This window comes from Macrobrachium rosenbergii, chromosome 10 (genome assembly GCF_040412425.1).
Source record: "Macrobrachium rosenbergii isolate ZJJX-2024 chromosome 10, ASM4041242v1, whole genome shotgun sequence".
Taxonomy (NCBI): Eukaryota; Metazoa; Arthropoda; class Malacostraca; order Decapoda; family Palaemonidae; genus Macrobrachium; species Macrobrachium rosenbergii.
This window is the reverse complement of record NC_089750.1, coordinates 30,683,917-30,710,052: the sequence shown is the minus strand read 5'-3', so window position 1 is coordinate 30,710,052 and position 26,136 is coordinate 30,683,917. Positions and strand designations below refer to the sequence as shown.

Genomic DNA, 26,136 nt, shown 5'->3' with positions numbered 1-26,136 from the left:
AAGAGAAAATAAGAACAGTGGTAGGTCTGCATATGCACTGATGGTTCTCTTGGTCCCCTTTACTAAATTTCATCACTTCTTTTGTGTTTACTATGTTCTACAGTCTCTGTTGATTGGGTAGTTGCTGAGGAAAAAAAAGTGAAAGGTAAATAAAAAATTTTAAAAATATATAAAACATTGTACTTACCACCATCTAATACTTTGTTGAGCTTCTTTGGCTGTTATGACAACCTTGAAATGCCATGGGATGGAAAGGACAATATTCTTTAGCAATTCTAGGTCAAGATTTTCCCATATGCCCTGTATTGCAACCTCAAGCCTGGGGATGGAGGGCACGTCACGGTTGCGTAATTGGGCTTTCATGATCCCCCACAAGTTCTCTATGGGCTTTAAGTCTGGGGAATTACCTGGCCAGTTTTAAAATAATTGATGCCACAAAAGTCCAGGTAATCATTGATTAATTTTGCAGTATGGGCAGGGGCACTGTCTTGTTGTAAAAAGTCACTTTGGGTGACCTCAAAACATTCTTCCAGATGATCAACAATGAGTTCAGAATACTTCTCCTTGTTCACTGATTAATTCTTAGGCAGTATGATAAGTTTTCCTGTACCATAGAACGAAAAACATCCCCATACCCTCAAATACTGGGGGTATTTTACAGTGTGCTCCACGAACTTGGCGTCATATGGGTTACTGCCATCCCTCCTCTTAACCTTTCCCCACCTGTTGCATGTCACGCTAAATGTGGCTTCATCAGTCCACAAAACACTTTTCCATCTGTTCTCCTCCCACTCAATTTGTCTTACAAAAAGCAGCCCTATTCTTCCTTTGTCTAAGGGTCAGTAAGGGGCAACGTCTGGCAGCACGTTCACAAAATCCGAGTGTCTTGCTAACACAGGTATGAATGGTTCTTTCACTCACTTCCGCAAGTAAATCAGAATTTTCTTCCTTGAGGATATGGGCAGTGATCCTGGGATTATTATCAACCTCTCTCTTTATCAGTTTCTGTCCTAGGACTTATCTTAGATCGACGATGGGTGCGAGGCACATGTGTAGGTAGTTCCTCTGAACCTCCATCTTTTAACTTTTTTACCCACTGCTGCACAGTTCACTCACTAACGCCCACAACATCAGTAATATCCTTAGTTGCAGCTTCCACCTTATGCAGAGTGATTATCTGACTTATTTTCTCACTAGACAAGAGCTTATTGCGGCTCATTATAAGAAAAAAGCACTAAATAAGGGCTAAATAACAACAAGCTCACGAGTCCATGCGGACGAAAAAATTTGGTAAATAATCCACTATAATTGACCAGTAGCTACTGGGAACTTCTACTCCTCTCAGGGAGAGAGGAGTGGGTTGCTAGATGTCGCCTGACAGTGCGTACTCGTTCTTCCAGTAATATCATCTTCAGAGGGAGGTTCATATATTTGGAAAAATACGTAGGCGCCGCCCACCCAACCCGCCGAGACTTTACATTGATCACCAGAATTCCCCAGGCCTTTACTGACTTGAAGAGTTGCAGGATTGTTTAAAAAGCACTGGATGAATTCACTTACCTCATTTAACTCATTTAGTTCATCAGTTCACCTTTCTGTTTTGCCATTCCTAAAAGTTGTCATTGCAGCAGAACCTAGGATGGATCCTACTCCAGGTTAATCCTTGACTCTGTGCCAACACCATGATGGGCCTACTTGCAAGTCAGGGAGAGTATGTCTGGAAAAGACCCCAGTAAGACTGAGAAAGCTTTACAGATTATACGAGTTAAATCCAAGTGGACAACCACTTTCAGGCATCGAGACCTGTTGTTTAAGTTTTGATTCTCTCTATTACACCTCTAACCAGTAATTTCTTAATGAAGAGAGACATGGCAGTGAAGGAGTTTTCCATTCTTGTCTGACCTAAGGGATCTTCATCTAGGTGATTTAGTAGACTACTACTTGGTTCTGGAAGCCATGGTAAGGGAGCTGATATACAAACTAAACTTTCCTGCAACCAGTGCTGCAGTGAGGAACTTGGAGGGTTCACTTTTATAGATTTCACATATCTTGGAGTAGGAGTAGCAGGGACTACCAGCAACCAACCAAGTCCCCTTGTACAAGGAGTAGACAGCAGAGGGCTCCTGGAGTAATGGCTTCAAGTGCTTATCCTTTCATTTTTAGGGGAATACTCCCTGTGAGTAGGCAACAGTTACTAATTTGGTTTGAGAAAAGTGGTCACTTCCACTTCAAGTCACCAGTTGAGGGAGGAAGGAGGTAAAATTGAGCCTTCCTCACTGACTCCTTTTTTGGTTATTGGGCTTCATCCATGGAAACTTTAAAATTTCAACGACAGATAGGAGCCAAGCTGTAGGTAACATACATAATTTGGGAGGATTATTAACTTCCCTTTGTAGAGGCATGCCCCTCACACCATACCTTATAGGATTCATTGCTATAAGGCTTCAGAGAGGTTTTAGGCCTTACACAGCAAGCTGTGATTGGTGCTGGTGAAGTAAGTGGTGTAGGTGTTTCACAGTTTCATTGGTTTTCACAGCTGTGAGTTTTAGTTTCTACAGTAACAGAGGTGCACCCCATTATTGATATTAGCCCAATGAACAAATTTCTTCAGGAGATCTATTTCAGTTATTCCAGGTTGCAGTTCTTTGCTTTTGTTTTGTCATTGCTCCTCAAGTTTTCACCAAGGCTCCTGCACCAGTAGCACATGGGCACACAGAAACAGATAAGTATCTGCAGATACCTGGACATCTGGATTGTGATGGTTATATCTCTAGCAAATTAGCATCAGCCACCTCTCCAGCCTCTCCAGATTTTTATAGTAGTAGGCAGACCAATAAGAAACGCTGCTCTGAGGCTTTGGCATCAGTCTCTCGTTCTTCAACAAGAACTTTTTCTCCTTGACTGATTAATGATCCTCCTTCTGAGGAAAAGACACTGACTGGCTTGTGCCCAGTGCTACCCTTGTAATCACTGCTGCAGGGTTGCTACCCTTTACCACTCCAGTTTCCAAGACTGTTTTCAAATGTAGAGGATATAGAGGACTTCAGCCAGTATTTACTGAACTTTCTTCAAGAGCACTTTGAGTTATTGGTAATGTAGACTTCACTTCCCCTCTCCTCTCTTTGTGCCTGCCAAGTTAGGATGGACCTAGTCCAGCACCAAGAAGGTGGTGTTTTTTTTTTTGTCACCAGAAGGGCAGACTTGTTACTATTCAGGCAAAGATTCATAGGGTTAGGCCTCATTCAGAGCAGATCGCAGTCAGTGCATCCTTAAGGACTGGTTAACATCCACCATTGAGAAGGTGGTGTTCTTTGTCACCAGAAGGGTAGACTTGTCACTGTTCAGGCAGACTCTCACAGAGTTGAGTCTGGTTCAGAGCAAGTCATATAGAGCCACTTAGTTGTGCCATAAAGGATCAAGAGTAGTTCATCTTGTAATGATGTGGTAGCTCTTTTACGCCACATGACCTCTTGGGGTGGTCTCGTACTGTAAAAGCTTTAGTGAGTGGCAGTCCAACTAGACATCCACCCAATTGCTCTGTTGGATGACATCTGAAGAGATCTCATGGGTTGCAGGTCCTCAGAACTCAGACAGGAGTTTTATTCTTCTTTGCTTTTAGAGGTTCTGATGCTTACAAATGTAACATCCTGAGAGTGGAGAGTCCAGTTACAAGACTTTCAGCTCATGGATATGGTTACAGCAGGAGGAGCAACTACATATAAATTAGCAAGAATGGAAAGCAATTTCTCAAGGCCTGAAGGTCTTCATTCACTAGGTGAGATGCTAAGTAGTTGGTTTCATGGCTGATAGTAAGATCATGGTGTCACATCCCAGAACCATAGTTTCATGATTGGAGTATAATTATGATGATATATCTCAAGAACAAAGGACTCAAAGTTGGAGAGTATGTCACTAGGCAGGGACAGTTTTCACCAGGGCAGATTATGATCTAAGATTCATTCCAAGAAGAAATAATAAAGTGACAGGCAGCTTCAGCAGGGAGAATCTGATTCATCTTTGGAAGGGTTAGCTTACCACAATCTTCCAACATTTTGTTCAGCCCTTCTGGATCCAGAACTTGAAAGATAGATGTGCTGAAATTGCCTGTAAGTCTATACTTTCTTTTCTTTGAGGTTGATCAGAATGGTTCTAGACAAGAGCAGCAATAGCAAGACTGTGTCAGTGACTCTAGTATCTCTATTGGCTTCAACCAGGGTGGCTAGCTGACCTCATGACCATCCACACTTCATCTGATTCCCCTACAATTTATAACTCAGCCTTAACGCTCAGAGGCTATACATTAGTGTAAGAATAGGTTTTTATGGAAGTAGCCAAGGACATCTAACCTCAATCTTCACCAAGCATTGATACACTGTGTGAGAGCACTTGTGGAGGAAAGTTGGTCAATAAACAATAAAACAAAATATTAAATATTTCCTGGATAACATGGAGGGTAATACTTCCATTAGGTAACTGGAAAAAGGTTTGTAGCAAATCAACAAATGTCCATTTCACATACCTTACAGTGCTGGGTAGGCCAATCAACTTACAGCTACAGGTTGACCATCACTAATCCGGCAGCATTGGGACCTGGAGGGTGCCGGATTAGCCATTTATTAGGCTAGAATACACGAAACCCAGTAGCTAAGAACCTCATCTTAGAATTAAAATATCCCATAAATCAGTACAAGTTGGTTAATAAAGAAAAGACAATTATCAAATACAGGTAGCGCTCGAGTTACGATAATTCAACTTAAGATATTTCGAGTTTACGATGGGGTTAGCAATTAATACTGATACGAAAATATTTAGGAAATAGTTTTAGATTTCGTGCAGGCGCAGGCAGCGAGAGAGACCAACTTACAATAAACCAGCTTTTTTTCCTCAATCTCTTTATTCCATCTGCTAGTTAAAAAAGTAAAAGAAAATTATAAAAGTGTTGTTAGTAACGTTATACTCTCGCGTAAATGCGTGCAGCCATGAACAACCAAACGGGAAACTGTTGTTTTGCTAATAATCGTATCGGATAACAACAATTTTGCTTGTATTTCAACCATTGTACGGTAATACACAATTACTGTAGTTATGTTAGAAATGACGTTAAGTACTGTACAATAGGACTAATATATTTTTTACACTATACCCTTATTCGCTTTGGAGAAAAGATCGGCAGGGAAATATACTGCTACAGTAACTTTAAGCTGCAAGTTGTAGCTGAAGCTGAGAAAACAATGTTCAAGCTGCTAATGACTGTAAATTATCATGCATCGGCAACATGGATGAAACTCGACCGCAAATAAAACTGGAGAGAATGTATTTTAATCAAAACTACCGCGCATGAAAGAATACAAATTACTACTCTTTTCACGCCGATAAAAGATAAATACGTAAAGCTCGTATTATGATGAAATCAAGAGAAAATAGCGAACGGAATCTTGATTTTTTTTACACAAAACAAACATGGCCCCAAAACGGCCAGCTGCGATTCCCGCGAACGTCATATATTAACGAAAAAAAATAGCTAAATTAATTTCACGAGACGTATTTAAGTTATATTTCGACTTAAAAACACTTCGTATAACGAAAAATATCCTTGTCCCAAATAAATAAGGTATCCATATTCATTTACGCTAACTAGAATCAAGAAAAGCGCTTTGAACTTAGTTAAATGCGGCGAAATAAACTCCGTGATATCAATTCCCAAAAAAAAAACATTGATCGCAATTTATAATACAAAAGCAATATGAGAATATACGCAATTGGAAACAATGTAGTAAAGCATAACTTTTTAAAAGATCCATGAAAAAGATGCACATTGGTTATGTTGATGTTTGTATAATACTGTTAGTATGTGAATAGAGTTCAATATAATGTAGGCTAGGCTACCAGTTTGTTGATGCAGCACACTGTGCCACCAAATCGAAGTGGCCGGCGAGCGAGTTAGCGCAGTGACCCGGGAAATTTGAAAATTAGTGCGGAAACATTAGAAATTACTCTAGCTGAAATTTGTGCCGGATTACTGATTGTTCCAGACTACTGATTGCCGGATTAGTGATGGTCAACCTGTATATGTCAAACTTGTTAGCAACATAGGCTATAATGAAGGTAGGTAAATCTGCTTGAACATCTATCTTTCAGGAAATGCCAACAATGCTTCCTGAAAGAATGCAATGAACCACAAAGTATCATGCATGTAGACATGAAATAAAGTATGTATAAAATTTGTTTTTATTGGCATATATAGAGTAGGCCTATTATCATCAGTATTTCAGACAGCAAAAATACCACCCGTTACAGTCCACAGAAGACAATACAAGACCATTCATAAACATAAATGAGTAAATATGACCATTTACTGTAGGATCGTTACAACAGAAAGGTTAGATTACTTTGCTAACTGGCTTCTCCCATGACTAGCCTAACCTGATGCCTAAGGCATAGGGCTAGGCTACAAAAGAACAATTACAAATTTGTACAAGATTAGCGTAAGGACTGTAATGGGTCAGCAAAATAAACAACGGATTGGAACTTAGCGCTGTCCCCCCTTGGGGCTGGTAAATAGTCACACGGGTATTAGTGTAACAACACACACTTAGGCCTAACCTAGTAGACTACTCTAAGCTATGTTTCCATTTGTGGCCTACAATGTTGGCTGACTAGCCTAACAAGTGACCAATAGATCAAATTATGAAATAAGATGCACGGCAACTATAATCACGCCGTAAAGCCTAAATCAGGCTGCTCAAAGATAAGAGCAAAAAATGGTCCCTAGGACATACTTAAAGGCTATTGTCGTACTCTAACTAGAGGTATAAGCTATCCTATTGTTGAGGCTATCGTACAATAACTGGAACAGATGACTACATTGGACAGGCCCATCACAACACACTCACCGCTACCCTAGCATTAATGCATTACTGTCTAGATGATAATGAGACTGAGTGCGTATAGTGCTAAATCCCGGCGAACAGGTGCTAAGGCTCTTAAGCGACTCTCAGACAACAAGTTAAACAACACAAATTTTGGTGGGATCTGCCTCCCAGCCTTCTCAATCAAAACACATTGTTCGTATGCTACAATAAACAATACAATGGAATAAATGCTTGGCCATAAGGTAGTAAAAGGGGGGCAGGGGACATTTCTAGATGGAAAAATTGAATGATTAACAATATCAAAGATATAATAGCCCAGTTAACCCTTAAATGCCGAGCCTCTATTTACAAAAGTGTCTGCCATATACCGGTGGCATTCGGGAGTTAGTGCCGAAGCGAAATTTTTTTTTTTTTCCCTCCCAAAAAAATCACAGCACGCTTAGTTTTTAAGATTTAAGAGTTCATTTTTGGCTCCTTTTTTTGTCATTGCCTGAAGTTTAGTATGCAACCATCAGAAATGAAAAAAAATATCATTATCATATATAAATATTGAAATATATGACAGCACAAAAAAAATTTTCATATATAATTGTATACAAATCGTGCTGTGAGCAAAACGGTCAAAGCTAATGAGTTATTTTTTTTTTGTATTGTACACTAAATTGCAATGATTTTGGTATATAACAAATTGTAAAACGATCAAAACAACACAGAGAAAATATTATCACAAAATGATGCATGAATTCGTAACGTGCGGACGTAAAAAAAAAGTTTTTTAAAAAATTCACCATAAATCAAAATATTGTGCTATAGACTTCCCGTTTGTTGCAACATGAAGGTAATTGATTGAATATTACTAGACTGTAAGTGTTTTAGCTTACAATTGCAGTTTTCGACCATTTTGGTCGAGTTAAAGTTGACCAGAGGCCGAATTTTTTCTATTTATCGTGATTTATATGAAAATATTTCAAAACTGATAAAAGCTACAACCATGAGTTATTTTGTTTTGTATTCTACATAAAGTTGTGCACATTTTCATGTATAACACTTTATGTAACGCCTAATAGAGAACAGTGTGAAAATTACGGCAAGGTGACTAAAGAAATTCTGAGATTTTCAGCAGAGTTACTGCGCGCACAGGTAAGGAAAAAGTTTTTTCAAAAATTCACCATAAATCAAAATATTGTGCTAGAGACTTCCAGTTTGTTGCAAAATGAAGGTAAATGATTGAATGTTACTAGAATGTATGAGTTTTAGCTTACAATTGCGTTTTTTGACCATTTCAGTCGAGTCAAAGTTGACCAAAGGTTGAAATTTTGGCACTTATTGTGATTTATATGAAAATATTTCAAAACTGATAAAAGCTACAACCATGAGTTATTTTCTGTTGTATTCTACATGAAATTGCACACATTTTCATACCTAAAACTTTATGTAACGGCTAATATAAAACAGTGCAAACATTACGACAAAGTGACGAAAGAATTTCTGAGATTTTCGGCCGAGTTACCGCAGGCGGACGTAAGGAAAAAGTGTTTTTCAAAAATTCACCATAAATCGAAGTATTGTGCTACAGACTTCCTGTTTGTTGCAAAATGAAGGTAAATGATTGAATGTTACTAGAATGTAAGAGTTTTAGCTTATAATTGCGTTGTTTGACCATTTTGGTCGAGTCAAAGTTGACCGAAGGTTGAAATTTTGGCACTTATGATTTATATGAAAATATTTCAAATCTGATAAAAGCTACAACCATGAGTTATTTTTTGTTGTATTCTACATGAAATTGCGCACATTTTCATATATAAAACTTTATGTAACGACTAATATAAAACGGTGCAAACATTACGACAAAGTGACGAAAGACTTTCCGAGATTTTCGTCAGAGTTACCGCGCATGGACGTATGGAAAAGGTTTTTTAAAAAATTCACCATAAATCGAAATATTGTGCTAGAGACTTCCAATTTGTTGCAAAATGAAGGTAAATTATTGAATATTACTAGAATGTAAGACTTTTAGCTTACAATTGCGTTTTTCGACCATTTTGGTTGAGTCAAAGTTGACCGAAGGTTGAAATTTTGGCACTTATTGTGATTTATATGAAAATATTTCAAAACTGATAAAAGCTACAACCATGGGTTGTTTTTTGTTGTATTTTACATGAAATTGTGCACATTTTCATATATAAAACTTTATGTAACGGCTAATATAAAATGGTGCAAAAATTACGACAAAATGACGATAGAATTAATGAAATTTTCGGCCGAGTTACCGTGAGGATGTAAGAAAAAAGTTTTTTCAGAAATTCACCATAAATCAAAATATTGTGCTAGAGACTTCCAATTTGTTGCAAAATGAAGGTAAATGATTGAATATTACTAGAATGTAAGAGTTTTAGCTTACAATTGCGTTTTTCGACCATTTCAGTTGAGTCAAAGTTGACCAAAGGTTGAAATTTTTTGTAGTCGACGTATGGTACGTCCACTCGTTACCCGACAGACAATTTTAGTCGACTTATGATACGTCCAGTCGGCGTTTAAGGGTTAATAGGAGCCATGGCTGAGGCTAAAACTGAGCAGGTTATAATAAATGAAGAAATACAAGTGGGAATAGTTTACTTGTGTACAATGATGTTGAAAGTGCTAATACTACAATGATGCCAACTGTGTTTAAGCAACAAGTAGCATCACTAAACTACTGTATAGCTGTAGGTTGGTGCAATGACCCAGGAAATTTAAAATCATGCTAGCCAAAATTAGAGATGGTGCAAGCTTAGTTATTAATTACCAGTAAAATCAAGAAAGTTTTTTATATTCTGGTTACAAACTTTTTCAAACAGCAAGCCACTAAATTTGCTGTCCACTTTAAGCAAATCTGCAACAATAAGGAAAGAGCAAACACCAAATCTTGCAAATATCTCTCTAACCATGCTTCTGATATCCCTAAGTATCTTTCAGCTTAAGGGTTTGAAACCAAAACTAAAAGGCATCACAGACTACATTCCCTAATACATTAACAAGAAAGGACTTTGTGACAGGAATCAAGAGGGTCAGATGAAGTACAGTACAAACATTCCTTACTTAACGATCATGTACCTTTTGTAGAACTAGGAGGGTAAATTAATTGGTTTATAAGCAAGTGTCCCTCTACCTCACCATTCTCGTCGCATCTTTTCCACCACTGATGGATAACTCAAAATTTTGCGTATCAGAAAAGGACTATCAGTGGTTTAATTACAAGTTACCCAAATGATTGTCTCTGGTACAGTATTATTACTGATGATTCACACAGTACAGGACTGTAGTTAATACAGTACAGTAAGTTCCAAAATTGAAGCTCCAAAATTTCAGAGGATTTCGTTCAAAATTCACTAACTGGCAACTACTACACGTAGCTGAAAAACTTATTTTTTTTCTACATTGAAAGCTCCATCAAGCAAAAAAAGCTAACATATGATGCACAAATATCAAATCTATGATATTTATAACAATCTTAAGAAAAAATTACAGTAATAGTAAGTATTTCAAAGTACACTAATTACCTCAAACTACAGAAACGAAACAATTTGAAATTTTCGTTCAACACAGGATTACCAACATTACCATCATATATTTCGAGCAATGTGGAAACAGATATTTAATATCATAGTGTATTATCAATTATTTTAGCGAAGATGCATAAAACCATGCAAGTATCAATCAATAGAATATAAGGGGAAAATCTCTGTAACATTAAACATAATCAATCATGAATGCACCTAGATTCAACAGAAAAGTTGGGTGTGGTTGGTAGTTCTGATTTCAGCTTTTAGGACCCGGCCATTCAGACTCTACTTCAGCTTTGGCTTCGGTTTCGACCCATGACACAAACGTAACAATATCTACTCAACCTATGAATCACCAGCCGTGTCCTACTAGGGTTGGGGGGGTGACTTTGACCCAATACCCCCATTGCCAGCCAGTAATATTGAATAAACAGGTAAATCAGTTCCCTCCTTCATTATGTTTGCAATAACTGACAGAAAGTAACCACTATTGAAAGAGTAAACTTGATTGCAAACAGGCTTTCCATTACAAATACAGAGGGCTTCTCCAAATAATAAAAGTGTTTCCAAATCATTCAAGTCTAAGATCCACCAACTGAAAATTCATCTATCTGACTTCCTCACTTCCTCTGCCTTGGCTTAGGCCTAGACTTCCTCACTTCCCCGGACTTGACTTTGGCATATACTTCCTCACTTCCCCTGACTTGAGCCTAGACTTCCTTACTTCCCCTGGCTTGGCTTAGGTCTAGACTTCCTCACTTTCCCTGCCTTGGCTTAGGCCTAGACGTTGTCATTTCCCCTGACTTGGCATAAGCCCAGACTTCCTCACTTCCCCTGACTTGACTTAGGCCTAGACTTCCTCACTTTCCTGACTTGACTTAGATCTAGACTTCCTCACTTCCCCTGACTTAACTTAGGCCTAGACTTCCTCATTTCCTCTGTGGTAATAAAGCCTAATTAATGGAAAGTATGTTTTACAAACATCTAGATATCCAAACAACTCAATTTATTAAATAACAAGCTGGAAAATATATTACCTTGATTTTTTAAATAGCCCTAACCATGTAGCCATGCCAAACGCGCATACAATGGATTTTTTTTTTTTTTTCCTACACCAACTTGTGTCTTATTTATATTTCATTCAATCAGATGCTAAACTTCTTTGTGCTTTATCAAAAGAAATCATAATAACTTTCGATATGACGCTATAAAAGTAGAAAGTTAATTTACAAATCACATTAGGCCAATGCTTATGCACTAGGTTCCTGCTGCCAGTCAATGGTGAACACTCGATATCACACATTGAGAGCCGCAGATGTTTCTATGGGGAAATCCTTGTGGGGGGGGAATTCTTTTTTGGGGGAATTCTTTTTTTTCTTTTAATAAACAATAATTGAACTAACACTGACCATTCACTGGGGAAATACCTTCTGTGGTTCTACAGTTAATCTTTGATACTTATTATCAGATAAAGAGGATGACAATAATTGGAATAAAATATACTAACTGGCAACCCCACGAGTTTCTAAAGAAGTACGATTAATTTTGAAATTTGTAGCTTCACTTTTGGAAGTTACTGTACAGCAATGTGAACTTACATAAATATATTTTTCAGTCTGTGTATGTGCATACAAACACATATACAGTATATTGCATTAAGGAAACTAATCACTTACTGCATGTTTGCTCCCCCCCTTCACACACACTCTCTCTCTCTAATGCCAAAGTCTTTATGAAAAAAGTTCTGAGAGAGAGAGAGAGAGCACAATGCAAAAGAGAAAGTGGGGGTAAAAGAACAGCCAGACATTCACACATTGCCTAAGGAATCTGCAGTTTACTTGTATGGTACTCATACTGCATAAAGTACTGACTGTTCGGAGAGCTGGTCATAAGTCTGAGTGGTTGTTAAACAGGTGTGTTGTCAGCTGAGGAGTGTTTGTATTGGGTATGACATCAATCTGATTGCTTAGCTGAAGATATTATCAAATGTTCACTTGAATTAGCACTCTTACAATTCCACCTACTAGACTAAATGGCCCTGCCTCATACCGACCAAGGTATTTTGCTATTTTGTTTTTAAAAAATTATATTTCTTATAATTAGCCCATCTCAATTCAGGTGGGAAGGGTTGAGCTACTTCTGACCCCAGAACTGCCATTTGAGACCTGTATGATTGTCACGAAAGTCATTGAGAATATCTTATACACCAGATAAAACCCATTGAGTTTTATGAGGATCCTACAGGTCTCCATTAGATATTTTGGGGTCTGTAGCAGCTCCATCCTTCCCACCTATACTGAAAATCAAGTTAATTATGAGAAGTTGGTTTGTTATAAAAGAACATAAAGGGAGTTGCATTTAAAACAGAAACCCAGAATAAAAAGTAAATCTGAGAGGTTTACAATCTGTATGCTCCGAGTTAGAATGTCTACTTTCCACTTTGTACTCATCAAGGAATGCCATGTGTTGGGAGCCCTGCACTGCAGTAGGGTGTTCTCAGAAATGACAGGGTAGTAAGGAACAGCACTTCCCCATTACATGTGACACAAAGGTAGACCACCGAGTAAAGTCTCAACTGTAAGAAAATCTATGGTAAATAAATGGTAGGACAATTAAGGTTATGAAACAGCTCTGCTGATACCTCAGTACTTGGTGAATAAAAGTCTAACCGCCAGTGTGTCACATCAATAAGTTTAGAAGCTTCCATATGTAGTTTGGTATCTCCATATTTTGCCATTAAAAGTGCAGAAATATCTAAATTATGCTTAGAAAATAAAATAAGTTTTAAGAGCCCTAATAGCAAGAAAAGTTCCCTTAACTTGTATGCTTTGCTATGACACATTCCTGTGTGATCCTTGGTTCTCACTGGGCAAAGCAGGAAATCCCCTTTGTCTCTGACATGATCCAAGAGTGGCAGATGGCACGTGGGACATCATCATCATATCGGCTTCCAGTAATTTGTTCTTAGTAGTAAAGTCAGCTACAATGGGCAGCCCTATGGATTTCCAGTCCTTTGTGTGCAAGACTTTACTAGAAAGAGTATATAATCTGCTGACCTGTCTTGAAGCTGAACAGGCTAAAAGGTAGACAATCATCAGCATCTGGTTAGCCAGAGAAGTCATATCAAAATGACTGTATGGAGGTTTAGTAAGACTTAATACTGATGAAACATTCCACATTCAAGTAAAATAAGAATATTGGCCTAGAACCGACAAAATATCATCAGTACAAGGCACAGGAAATCTATCTGGGATAGTTTCCTTATTGAGTTTCCTGAAATCAACACAAATCCTCCAAATACGATCTTTCTTGGGGACGACAGTTAATGGAAAGTTATATGGACTGACAGATTTCTTTATTACGCCTTCTTTAAGGGGGAGCGTTTGACGAAAAAAATCGAAAAATCAAAATTTTCTGAGATATTTTATATATGGCATCATACATATCCTGACTATCTTCTCAGAAAGTTTTATTAAAAATTCGCCATAAGTTTAGAGTTATAAACAAAAACAGTAACCTATCATAGAAAAATTACATTTTTCGTATAATGTAATGATAATGTCAGTATATCGGTAGTAATTTCCTTTTAGCTATGAAATAATAATATCTAAATGCGTTTATATGGCAACCTGTGGACCTAGTACGCATCAGCGAAAGCCAGGAATCCGCAGGGCAGGCAGTGACGTCAGACAGTCAGTCAGTAGCAGCTCAGAGCTTGACTAAGTCAGACGTTGCGCTGCCCAACCTGAGCCGTGTTTTGACACTATCTTCATCTAGCTTCATTTAGCGAAGTTATATTACTTTGCAAGTCTATTGTTATATATTCTGGCTTTTCAAATATGTCATAAAAACATCAAACTGTGTAACAGCAAGCAAATAAATACACAGAGAAGCAAAAATATCGTATATCTCAAAACTAAAGTTATCGACATTCAAACTGCATCTCCTCCATAACGAATGCACCGATCTCAATGAAACAAAAAGCAAACGAAAGCTAAATAAATTGTCTACAAACGAATAGAGAGTTTTTTTCATTTTGTCCCTCGAAAATTTTTGGGAACTTTTTCCAAAAATCAATCAAGTTTTTTAAAAAACGAAAAATATTCATAAAAAGAAAAATAAAATTGAAAAAAAGCTCCCTTTACTTTGTTCTAATATATAATATCTGTCTACCACGTAAATTTGAGCTCTTAGTTTGCAAAATTTATGGAGGAGATGCATTTTGAAAAATTTTGGGGGTTAGTTACCAGCTAATGGGGGTTGAAGACGAAAATTATGGTTACAGTCCTTTTCCCTATACAAAAATAAACCCAGGCACAAAATTTGAAACTGATTCATTAAAAACACGGGAGTTATTGAAAAACGATTTTATCAAACGCTCCTCATATCGTTATAAAACTTTGAAGGTCCGATATCTCAAAACTAAAGTTATCGACATTCAAACTGCATCTCCTCCATAACGAATGCACCGATCTCAATGAAACAAAAAGCAAATGAAAGCTAAATAAATTGTCTACAAACAAAGAGAGAGTTTTTTTCATTTTGTCCCTGGGAAAATTTTTGGGGAATTTTTTTCAAAAAAATCAATCAAGTTTTTTCAAAAACGAAAATATTCATTAAAAAAAGAAAGAAAAATTAAAAAAAAAACGCTCTCTTACTTTGTTCTAATATATAATATCTGTCTACCACGTAAATTTGAGCTCTTAGTTTGCAGAAGTTATGGAGGAGATGCATTTTGAAAATTTTTTGGGGGTGGGGTTACCAGCTAATGGGGGCAGAAGACAAAAATTATGGTTACAGTCCTTTGCCCTATACAAAAATAAACCCAGGCACAAAATTTGAAACTGATTCATTAAAAACACGGGAGTTATTTTAAAAAAACGATTTTATCAAACGCCCCTTAAGCATTTTTCGACTTCCTCTGTTATTTCATTTTGGAACTTCATGGGCAGTCTGTAGGAAGGAACATAAATGATCTTATTTGGATCCTTCAACCTTATCTGATGTTCAATGACATTAGTTTTACCTAAGCAGCCACTGTTAGTAGTGAATACATCACTATATTTTGTTAGTAACTCCTCAAATTTTTTCCTGACATCTGTGTCTTTTATGTCCTCAACCAACTTATCTCTTATTGAATTTAAGGTAACGTTGTCACTTGTCAAGTGATCAGTTTCTACTTCTGCTGCTGACAAAATCCTATGATGATAGACCTCAACATCCATCAAGGGTGTGTTCTTACTTATTATTAACTCTTTATTCAGGTGATTAAAAACTTCAATCACTGCTTGATGGTTGTTATCAACCGTGTAAAGAGCTTTGGTCGCAGATAAACCATGTACTTTTATTGATTCATTCAATATCATGATCTTGGATCCAGGTAGGACCTTCTTAGCAGTAACAGTGATATATGAAGGTACATTTGGTTCTATAAACTGATTAAAATTAGATATTACCTGGGAAAAAGTGTTGTGATGAGTTGCTTGGTTAATTTCTGATAGACTCCAAACACTAATTGGCTCTTCAGTGTAAGTAACTTTTTCATTTAGACTCCAAACACTAATTGGCTCTTCAGTGTAAGTAACTTTTTCATTTGGTACGTCCTTATGATCAGAGTTTGCCATTAAGGTGTGAGATGATTTGATAAATTTCCCCTTAATAAAGACACCACTCTTGGCCGGAGCCATAACAATGTTATTCTTAGACATTGATGGATAGCCTAGAATGACTACTGGATGCATATTAATCCCATTTACTACAATAAAATCATCGGTAAAAATCATTTTACCTATCTTATACTGAATTCTGACAGTACCCACTACATTCAAGTTGTTATTTCCTAAACCTGCCAGTTTGACATTAGTCTTCTCTATGGGAAAATCTGGAAACATTAAATGATGTGATTTTAAATCCAACAAATTACGAGGACTACCAGTATCTAGGAACAAGGTAAAGGCTTTGTGATGTTTACTGACTGCTTTAATAACAGGCCTTTCCTCTATATTCCTATGAATGAGTGTGAGAATTCGAGTCACACCTAAAACTGAATTACCTGATAAATTACAATTAGTATCACACTCTTCTACAAGTGTCTGACCAGCACACTGATCGGTCAAGACATTAAACATGTTACTTACTGGCAACTCCACATTATTAAAGTTATCCCTAGAGACCATTAGGTTGTCACGGTGTTCTCCTTGACACTGGGAAAATTCTGTGAACTATTTTGATCCTGGACCGTGTTCACATCAGATTGGCCTGCTTGATTGTGTTGAAATTTCTTTTTCTGATACTGATGCTGATTGATATTTTTCTTAACATTACTACCAGTAGGACCACTACCGGTATTGGTGCTATGCTGATTGCTTCTGTTCCCACTTTGATTTTTCTGCCTCTGATGGCAGTTTTGATAACTATGTTTAGTGGTCTGATGAATACTACAGTATTTAGACCAACATTCACTTTTATAGTGACCAATACGGTTACAATTGAAGCATTTCACCTGCTGGTTGACAGAACTAACCGCATTAACCTGTTGTGATGCAGCTGCATCTGCAAGAACCTGCTTAACTTAAGTATTTTCTACAGAAGATATGATTGTAGATCTAAGTCCGGGCATTGCGCCATGTGCTTTTTAATCTGCTTTTGGATGTCCACCTCGCCAGATGCCTTATCAAATTTGACATCAAAACAACGCACCAATCTGTCTGGTAGCATACCAGTTATTACTGCCAATTTCATTAAACAGCATACGTCTGCAGTACGCATCATGTGGCCATTAACCCAAGAGGAGTTGAGTAGCCTTGCATGCCACTCTTGAAATTTATCTGCTACGAGGGCAGCTCGATCAATTAGTGAGACACCTTTCTTATCTGTTAATTTGAGGATACTCCTCAATGCCAGTACTTCATCCATATCGGACTCGGTACCATATACCTCTCTTAACATCCCTTTCAATTCATCCCAGGTTTTGCACTCCTGAAACAAACCAGTGTAACCAAGAACCAGCATCCCCTTGACATAGTCAATAAATGACCTTGCCTCTTGTAATTGTATAACGGGATCCACTTCTTTTTTAGTTCGCAAATGGGCATCGATGGATGTGATCCAGCTTTTGACCCCTTGAGTCAACTGACCACTGACTAAGCCTTGAAAAGGCACTATGGCTGAACGAGTATTCACGACTGTGAATATGTTTTTTGAGTCTGAGTCTGGGCCCGTGGCTGCTCTTGCTCCTGCACCTGAGGGCATATTGTTGGTATTTCTTAGGTTAACTCTAGGCCTATTCATACCTCTACATCTATTTGATCTCCCAAAGGAATTATGCGAATACACTTGGTTTGAACGCAACCTCATAAGTTCACAAAAAGAAAGGAAATTCTCCTAAATGAAAAAACAACCAAGTTAAAATATTCACTGCCTATAAAAGAGAAAAGAAAAAGTAAAGTCTATGGGGGTGAAACTTACGGATCAGATCTCCGACTACAGGACACGGTCTCTGCTGTTAGGTGACACCACTGCTCAACCCCAAATACTAAGAAATAAGTAGACTTAGCTGTGATTTATATGGGAGAATCAGGACTTCCGCAGGGCTGGCAGCTTCACTTCTTGTGCTGAAGTAGGTCGACGTTGATGATCAACACGACTTGATTGTAGGACACAGGCGTCTGCTTGTTATGGAAAACTTCACAACAGGAATCAGGAAATTCTGAAAAATGAGAGGAATTAGAAAGGCGTTCTTGTTTCTTCAACATGCGTAACTCGTTCCTGTTTATCCATGGTGATGATTGTTGTCGATCACGGCGACGAACACATGCAGACAACAGCTTCTTGCTTCTCTCGGACTTGATTGTTGATGCGTTTAAGCAAAGATGACACTCGGCAGGATACACTGCTTCCTTCTCTCGGTGCTTGATTCTCGTCCAACAGGATACAACGTAGGAGCAATCAGGAATGTGACAGGAATGGCTCGCGATCGTACGAGAGACGATCTCATCCGTCTAGCAGATAAAGTTTAAGAATTCTGCATGTTTGTAATCATTAGCAATGATTACTTTGACGGGGAATTTACAGTCGACTGAGTGTATCAGTCCCATCCCGCATCGAGTATATCTTTCGAGATATACACATCACCAGGTGATGTTTTGTGTTTGTCGAATGCGCCAGGTTATGCTTGGAGCGGTGAGAGTTTGACGTTATGCCATAATGTGTTATCAACACCACCTTGCCACCAAATCTAGCAATGGAGAGGACTTCCCTTTGAAGACCCTCCTGTTTGGTAAAGAATGGAGTTGGAAGTTAATCAGAAACCATCTCCATTTTTTGTTTATTTTTCTATCTTAGTACAAAGTAGCGTGTTACCGCTCTCACAACCTGCGCTTGAATCCCCCTGAGTGGTGATTCAGATTACGCTCCTGCTTGCGCGTTACATACATACGCACGCACACATTCTAAAACACAAATGTGAATTAGATAGAGTTTGAATAGCATAAGTAATGATTAAATCGGTTACAATAAATAATCAATTGTCGTTTCCCGACTTGAAACATAACAGATAATGTTTCTAAAGATAAGATAAATGTTATTCAGTTATACAGCGAACTGACAACAGATAGCCATGTGACCTCATTCGCCCAGGCATTGTCGCCTGTTTTGCTTTAACACCGCTGCGTCAACAAGTGATATGATCAACACACCGCAACTCTCTCCTTTCTCTACGCTACTGCATCTTGGTTTTATCATGGTCAAACAGATACAGAAATTACACTTCATTACATTATTACACATGGAGATGAAATCGTTCAAGTGAAAATTACACCATTTTAGTTGAGTCACGCCATGCTGCAAATAGAACTTACCATACAGCCAAGAGAATTACAATAATTTCTTGAAGAGGAAACATGAAGGAATTACTCAGCCTCATCTGTGGTGGACCAAATCGGCATCGTCTATCTTTGGGTCAGGCTCGTCTGCCATTCCACCACTACTAACAGTTGATGGTAGATTGGTTACAGGTCCTAGGGAAAAGGCTGAACTGCTTCATCAAGCTTTTGAAGCTAAGCCATCAGCTGAGGATGTCCCTCTCCCTTATACTTGTTATTCTCACCCTCTTACAAAATATGCATTGCGCTCTAGGGATGTTAAGAAAATTCTGGATAATATTGATAGCTGGGGTAGAGAAGATCCTGATGGTTTCTTCCCTTTGTTTTTTAAAAAATTTTCAAATGTGTTGTCTCCCAAGATTAGTAGATTCTATAGATAGATTTTTATGTCAACGTAGTATCTTTGCGTATGAGTGCAAGCTTAGTAATACAGTGCCTATTCCAAAGAGTGGCATATCTGCAGACTGCAGTAACTACAGGCCGCTCTCTATTCTCCCTGTGCTCTCCAAAGTTGCTGAAAAACTTATATTTAAGCCACTAAATAAGTATGTGGAATCTAAAGGATTGTTAGCTGATACTGGCCATGCTCTTTTAGACTTTACTTGCCATTTGCAAGGGAACCTTGATAAAGGTACCTTTGATGCTCTTTTAGACTTCACTTGCCATTTGCAAGGGAACCTTGATAAGGGTTTTGAGTGCAGATTAAGTCAGATAGATTTTAATGCTGCTTTTGATTTAGTAAATCACAAGGTACTTACTTATAAACTTCAGAATCTCAGTGGGTAGATATGTTTTAGAATTACTTCAAGATTTCCTTACAGGTAGGAAGCAGTGAGTTGCTGTGGACGGGATCTTTAGTGAACCAAGAACTATTTTGTCTGGGTTCTACAGGGGAGTGTTCTTGGTCCACTGTTATTTTTAGTGTATACAAGTGATATGGTTGTTGGCCTGGAAAACAAGATTGTTCAGTATGCCAATGATGCAACACTTGTGGGTGTAGTAAAGTCTCTACTTATGAGAAGTGAAGCTGCCCTCAGCCTCAATAGGGAGCAGATCTCGTACTGATTTCCCCATCCCATCCTCCCCTTCAGGTGGATGGAACTTTGCTGAATGAGTCTGAAGATTTAACTATTCTTGGTGTATCTTTTGACTCTCATCTAACTTTTGAGAAACATGAAAGTTTCAGCAAATGCCCCGTGAAAGTTATGTATTGTTCATAAGGCCTCGTGTATTTATAACTGATAAAATCAGTACAACCTGTTTTAGGTCATTTGTGCTTCCTTTACTAGAATACTGTTCTCCGGTGTGGATGTCTGCTTCTGCCAGAGATTTAGCTCTTTTAGATAGAGTGGTTTATGGTGGTAAGTTTCTGTTTCCTAATATTAGCAGTTATGACTTGGATGGTCTCTTGTTTGTCAGTTTTTCATAAGTTGTATTTCAGCAGAGATCTTTTATATTCACAATTGATCCCTGATCCCTTTACCTGCTGAGAGCAACGAGATATGATGAACAACAACACCAATATACAGTAAGTGTGCCTCGCTGTCAAACTTCTCAGTTCCAGAGTTCCTTTATTCCTCACACCATTGGACTGTGAAACAGCCTTCCTGAGGATGTCGTGCAATTGGAACATCAGAAAATTCAAGTGAAGATGCAATGCATTATTACCCTAATACTATTCTCCTTGCACCCTAATACATTTTTATCTATTTGTTGATTTATTAACTTATTTTTTTCTTTTTTAATAAGTGGGATCTCTTCTTTATGTATTTTCCTTTACCTCCTCTTACTTCTTCCTAATGAACACCATATTCTTTGGAAGCTTGAATATCAAGTCAGTGGCCCCTGTGGGCTTGTTCCATATCAATAGGTTTCATCTTCTGAATAATAATAATAATTGTATTGGAAGAGCGATATAGAAATAAGGGTCATTTTTATTACTTTTTACTTTTTCTGTTGTTTTCACAGCATCCATCTTCAGTATGTGAACAGGTGCTGTTTTTTGAAGTAGATTGCATAACTTGTCACTGAAATTCAGAAGGAACAAACATAATTTTTTCTGCTTGCTTGTGTTGCTTGTTGGTAGCTGTCTCTGGTGTTGTAGACTTTACAAATTTGTTGTTACTTCATAATGAAGTTGTGAGTACAGCTTGCTGGATACTAGCAGTAATTTTTAAAGCTGACTGCTTCAAGGATAATGAAGCCTTCTGTTTATTATGCATTACTGTGAATTCTATAGTAGCATAGATGGAGCTGAAACCATGCTTCAGGGCTTCAAGTGAATGTTGCCTTGATTAAAATTGGGTGTTATCATAGCCACCTTTACTGTTGAAAAAAATTTTGTACACAGTGCACTCAATTTTCCATTTCATATGAATTAAGGCTGTCTCTTAACAAGTTCAAATCTGCCAGCAAAGAGATAGCAAGAATTGAAATAGCTTACCACTCAGTTTGCATTCTCTAGAGGTCAGGTTTCTTAGTAGTAGAGAGCAGTGAAAACTTTAAAAATTATGTGTACATTGTATAAAATGATTTTTTATTGAGTACATTAGATTTGTTAGATCCTTTAGGTGTAAAATTATAGCGGAGTGGAGTTGCTTCAGTTTATGTTTAATAACTGAATATTTTTATTTTGCACGTAAAGGAAAGAATGTACACTCGGCAAGGAAAGTGAGGATACAGTTTTTTTAAATCTTTGGACATATGTTGCTCAATAATGCGACATCTGGAAACTTTAGGAAGGGGAGGAGCTTCCGTCTTATTGTGTTTGTGTTTTGCTTGACCTCTTATAACTTTCAATCATATTCTACGATAATGAAATCATTGATACTTAAATGCAGTAGTAAGTTTCACAGTATTCATTCAAGTTGTAATTTGCAACGACAGTTCTGAGCAAAATAAACATTTTTCGACGTAACTTACCAGGCAACCTTACACAAATGAATTTATGACACCACATTGAACGGAATGCTTGCATAATCGGAAACGCGATCTTCCATAATGAAATCAAGAGTTAAATTTGAGCAATGTCCAATGAAAAGGAACGAATGCATTGTTATGATGAGAGAGAGAGAGAGAGAGAGAGAGAGAGTCTGCTGTTGTGTAAGCCTAGGCCTATATGTACTGTAGAGCTAATTTCATTTTTTTTTTTCTTTTAGAGACTGAGCGATACTATATTTGTAAAGTATGTTTTAGCAGAGGAGAGAGAGAGAGAGAGAGTTGCTGTTGTGAGAGAGAGAAGCCTAGGCCTATCGGTAGAGCTACTCATTTCATTGTTTTTCTTTTAGAGATTGAGCTACACTATATTGGTATAGTATGTTTTAGCAATGGCGAGAGAGAGAGAGAGAGAGAGAGAGAGAGAGAGAAGAGAGAGAGAGAAACTATGGCAACGTCAAGAAACATCCAGTTACTTGTGTTTTCCCCCAAGCTCCTGTGCTGCCCTTCACATCATAGAGAACGCTCTTGCAGATTTAAATAGATTTGGTCAACCTACCTAGGTGTCACAACATTTACTGCCATTAATTCCAGCTGACTTTTAACACCGTGAAATACAAACATGAATGTGTAAAAATTAAAGAAATTATCATTACCTCGCATGCGATGATGCAATAATAAGCCTGTTCATAATGGAAAACGAGTAAATATTGCCGTTCTGATGAATAGTACTACACCGAGATATCCACATACTATCTTTTAGATCTCTATGAACGAAGTCATCTGAGAAATTCTGATTACTTCGTATATGCATGGTGTTTTTAAGTATTTGAACGTTTTTGTTTTGCAGATTTAACATATATGATATAATTTGCATTGTATTTTCATATTGTAGAGTAAATTTACCGAGATTATGTGTTTTCTGTAAGAAAAAAATTTAAATTCGATGAACGAAATCTAATGAAAACTGTATCTTCACTTTTCTTGCCGAGTGTACAAGCATAGTGAATTATATGGTACAAGGCATTTTCTTGATGTTCGTTACAGGTTTTGAGCTTTCTAATGGATTTAAAAGGGCAAAGGATAGATTGTGTATTGGATCTGTTTGTGTGTTTTACTTTAAAGAGGAAGGTCCGTGGAAATAGGAATGCATATTTATGTGAATTATTTCTTTGCAGGTGTTCAAGCAGATAATGCAGCACCTTCAACAGCTTTTGCTGGTGACCATGTAACATTAACCGTTAGTGGTGTAGACCCAAGTGTTTTGCACATAGGAGATTTCTTGTGTGATCCTACAAAACCTATTCCATTAGTGACCAGGGTGCAAGCTCGCATTGTTGTATTTAATATTGTTGTACCATTAATTAGAGGAGCACAGGTATGTATGGTATCCATTATATATTTGAAAAACAATACTTGTTAGTTATTTCTATTTAAAATCTCTCAAACACATAAATGAATTATAGTTTTATATATGCCCAAAATACAAAATGTCAAAGTCAGAAAGGCTCATGTAATTGTCTTCTGTCGGCCACCTAATGTACATCTAGTTTTTAAAGGAAGAACAGTTAGCTTTTATGATCATTTGGTCTAACAGACGGTAAAATTAACCCTTAAACGCCGAGCCTCTATGTACAAAAGTGTCTGCCGTATGCCGGCAGCGTTCGGGAGTTAGCGCCGAAGCGGAAAAAAAGTTTTTTTTTTTAAATCACAGCATGCTTAGTTTTTAAGATTAAGAGTTCATTTTTGGCTCCTTTTTTTCATTGCCTGAAGTTTAGTATGCAACCATCAGAAATGGAAAAAAATATCATTATCATCATATATAAATATTGAAATATATGACAGCGCAAAAAAAAAGTCATAATTGTATACAAATCGTGCTGTGAGCAAAACGGTTAAAGCTAATGAGTTATTTTTTTTTCGTTGTATTGTACACTATATTGCAATGATTTTGGTATATAACAAATTGTAAAACGATCAAAGCAACACAGAAAATATTATCACAAAATGATGCATGAATTTGCAACACGCGGACATAAAAAAAAGTGTTTTTCAAAAATTCACCATAAATAAATCGAAATATTGTGCTAGAGACTTCCCGTTTGTTGCAGAATGAAGGTAATTGATTGAATATTACTAGACTGTAAGTGTTTTAGCTAACAATTGCAGTTTTCGACCATTTCGGTCGCGTTAAAGTTGACAAAGTCAAATTTTTTCTGTTTATCGTGATTTATATGAAAATATTTCAAAACTGATAAAAGCTACAACCATGAGTTATTTTTTGTTGTATTCTACATGAAATTGCACACATTTTCATGTATAACACTTTATGTAACGCCTAATAGAAAACAGTGCAAAAATTACGACAAGGTGACTAAAGAAACTGAGATTCTCAGCCAAGTTACCGCGCGCTGAGGTAAGGAAAAATTTTTTTTCAAAAATTCACCATAAATCGAAATATTGTGCTAGAGACTTCTGTTTGTTGCAAAATGAAGGTAAATGATTGAATATTACTAGAATGTATGTAGAATGTAAGAGTTTTAGCTTACAATTGCGTTTTTCGACCATTTCGGTCGAGTCAAAGTTGACTGAAGGTTGAAATTTTGGCACATTGTGATTTATATGAAAATATTTCAAAACTGATAAAAGCTACAACCATGGGTTGTTTATAGTTGTATTCTACATGAAAATGCGCGCATTTTCATTTATAAAACTTTATGCAACGGCTAATATAAAACGGTGCAAACATTACGACAAAGTGACGAAAGAATTTCTGAGATTTTTGGCCGAAAGTTACGATGCACTGCGGATGTAAGGAAAAGGTTTTAAAAATTCACCATAAATCGAAATATTGTGCTAGAGACTTCCAATTTGTTGCAAAATGAAGGTAAATGATTGAATATTACTAGAATGTAAGCGTTTTTGCTTACAATTGCGTTTTTCGACCATTTCGGTCGAGTCAAAGTTGACCGAAGGTTGAAATTTTGGTACTTATCGTGATTAAATGAAAATATTTCAAAAGTGGTAAAAGCTACAACCATGGGTTGTTTTTTGTTGTATTTTACATGAAATTGCACACATTTTTATATATAAAGCTTTATGTAACGGCTAATGTAAAACGGTGCAAAAATTATGACAAAGTGACGAAAGAATTTCTCAGATGCGTCGCTGATGCTTTCTAGTGCGAGAAGAAAGAAATTCGCACATGCGCAGCTGGGTAACGCTTGTAAACAAAACAACAGCGTGATCCGTGAACTCCCAGCATCCCTCAAGGCGCGATTTAAAATCTTTCGCAAACTAGGCCTACAGTATAACTATTTTTCCGCAAATATTTAAAAAAACTTTTTGTAGTCGAAGTACCGTACGTCCACTTGGCACCCAACAGACAATTTTAGTCAACGTACAATGCGTCCAGTCGGCGTTTAAGGGTTAAATAATCAGTACTAGAAAATATCAATGATAAATATTGATGAAAATAATTTTTTTTTTTTTTTACACAAAATATTTCCTGTCCTCTGAGAGCTGATAATCAGCCTAGTGGTCTGATAAAACTATTTAATGATAATAATACACAAAACATATTCATCATAAAAACCTGTTAATCATATATTCCCTGTGACATCTTGCCGTGCCTCAGTTTATCTGACAAGGGCTGCTTGGGTGAGCTTATAGTTCATTTGAGTTTTTGCTTGTCTGTAATACATTTAGTAATTGATTTGTTAATCTGTGATTTTGCTTTGTATAGAAGTTTGTATAAGTACTTTATGGCAAAGATGTCCTTTGATATTTTCTGAGATGCCTCTTCTTATTGACATCTCGATCTCTTCCTCCCTAGTTCTATCTTTCAAGGAATTATCAGTGCTAGAAAATATCACTGATAACAGTTATTGAGGAAAATATTTTTGT

General features: G+C 37.1%; 1 protein-coding gene across 1 annotated transcript in view; it reads left to right on the top strand.

The window, feature by feature from the left end:
• HBS1 (translation elongation factor EF-1alpha (GTPase) HBS1) overlaps positions 1-26,136 on the top strand; it is a gene marked incomplete at its 5' end in the record, with an annotated part of 255,149 nt that overhangs the window by 179,254 nt on the left and 49,759 nt on the right. Inside the window, one exon of the mRNA XM_067109557.1 lies at positions 23,409-23,608. Within this exon, the coding sequence (XP_066965658.1) occupies positions 23,409-23,608 (200 nt within the window). The remainder of the gene's footprint in view (positions 1-23,408; positions 23,609-26,136) is intronic.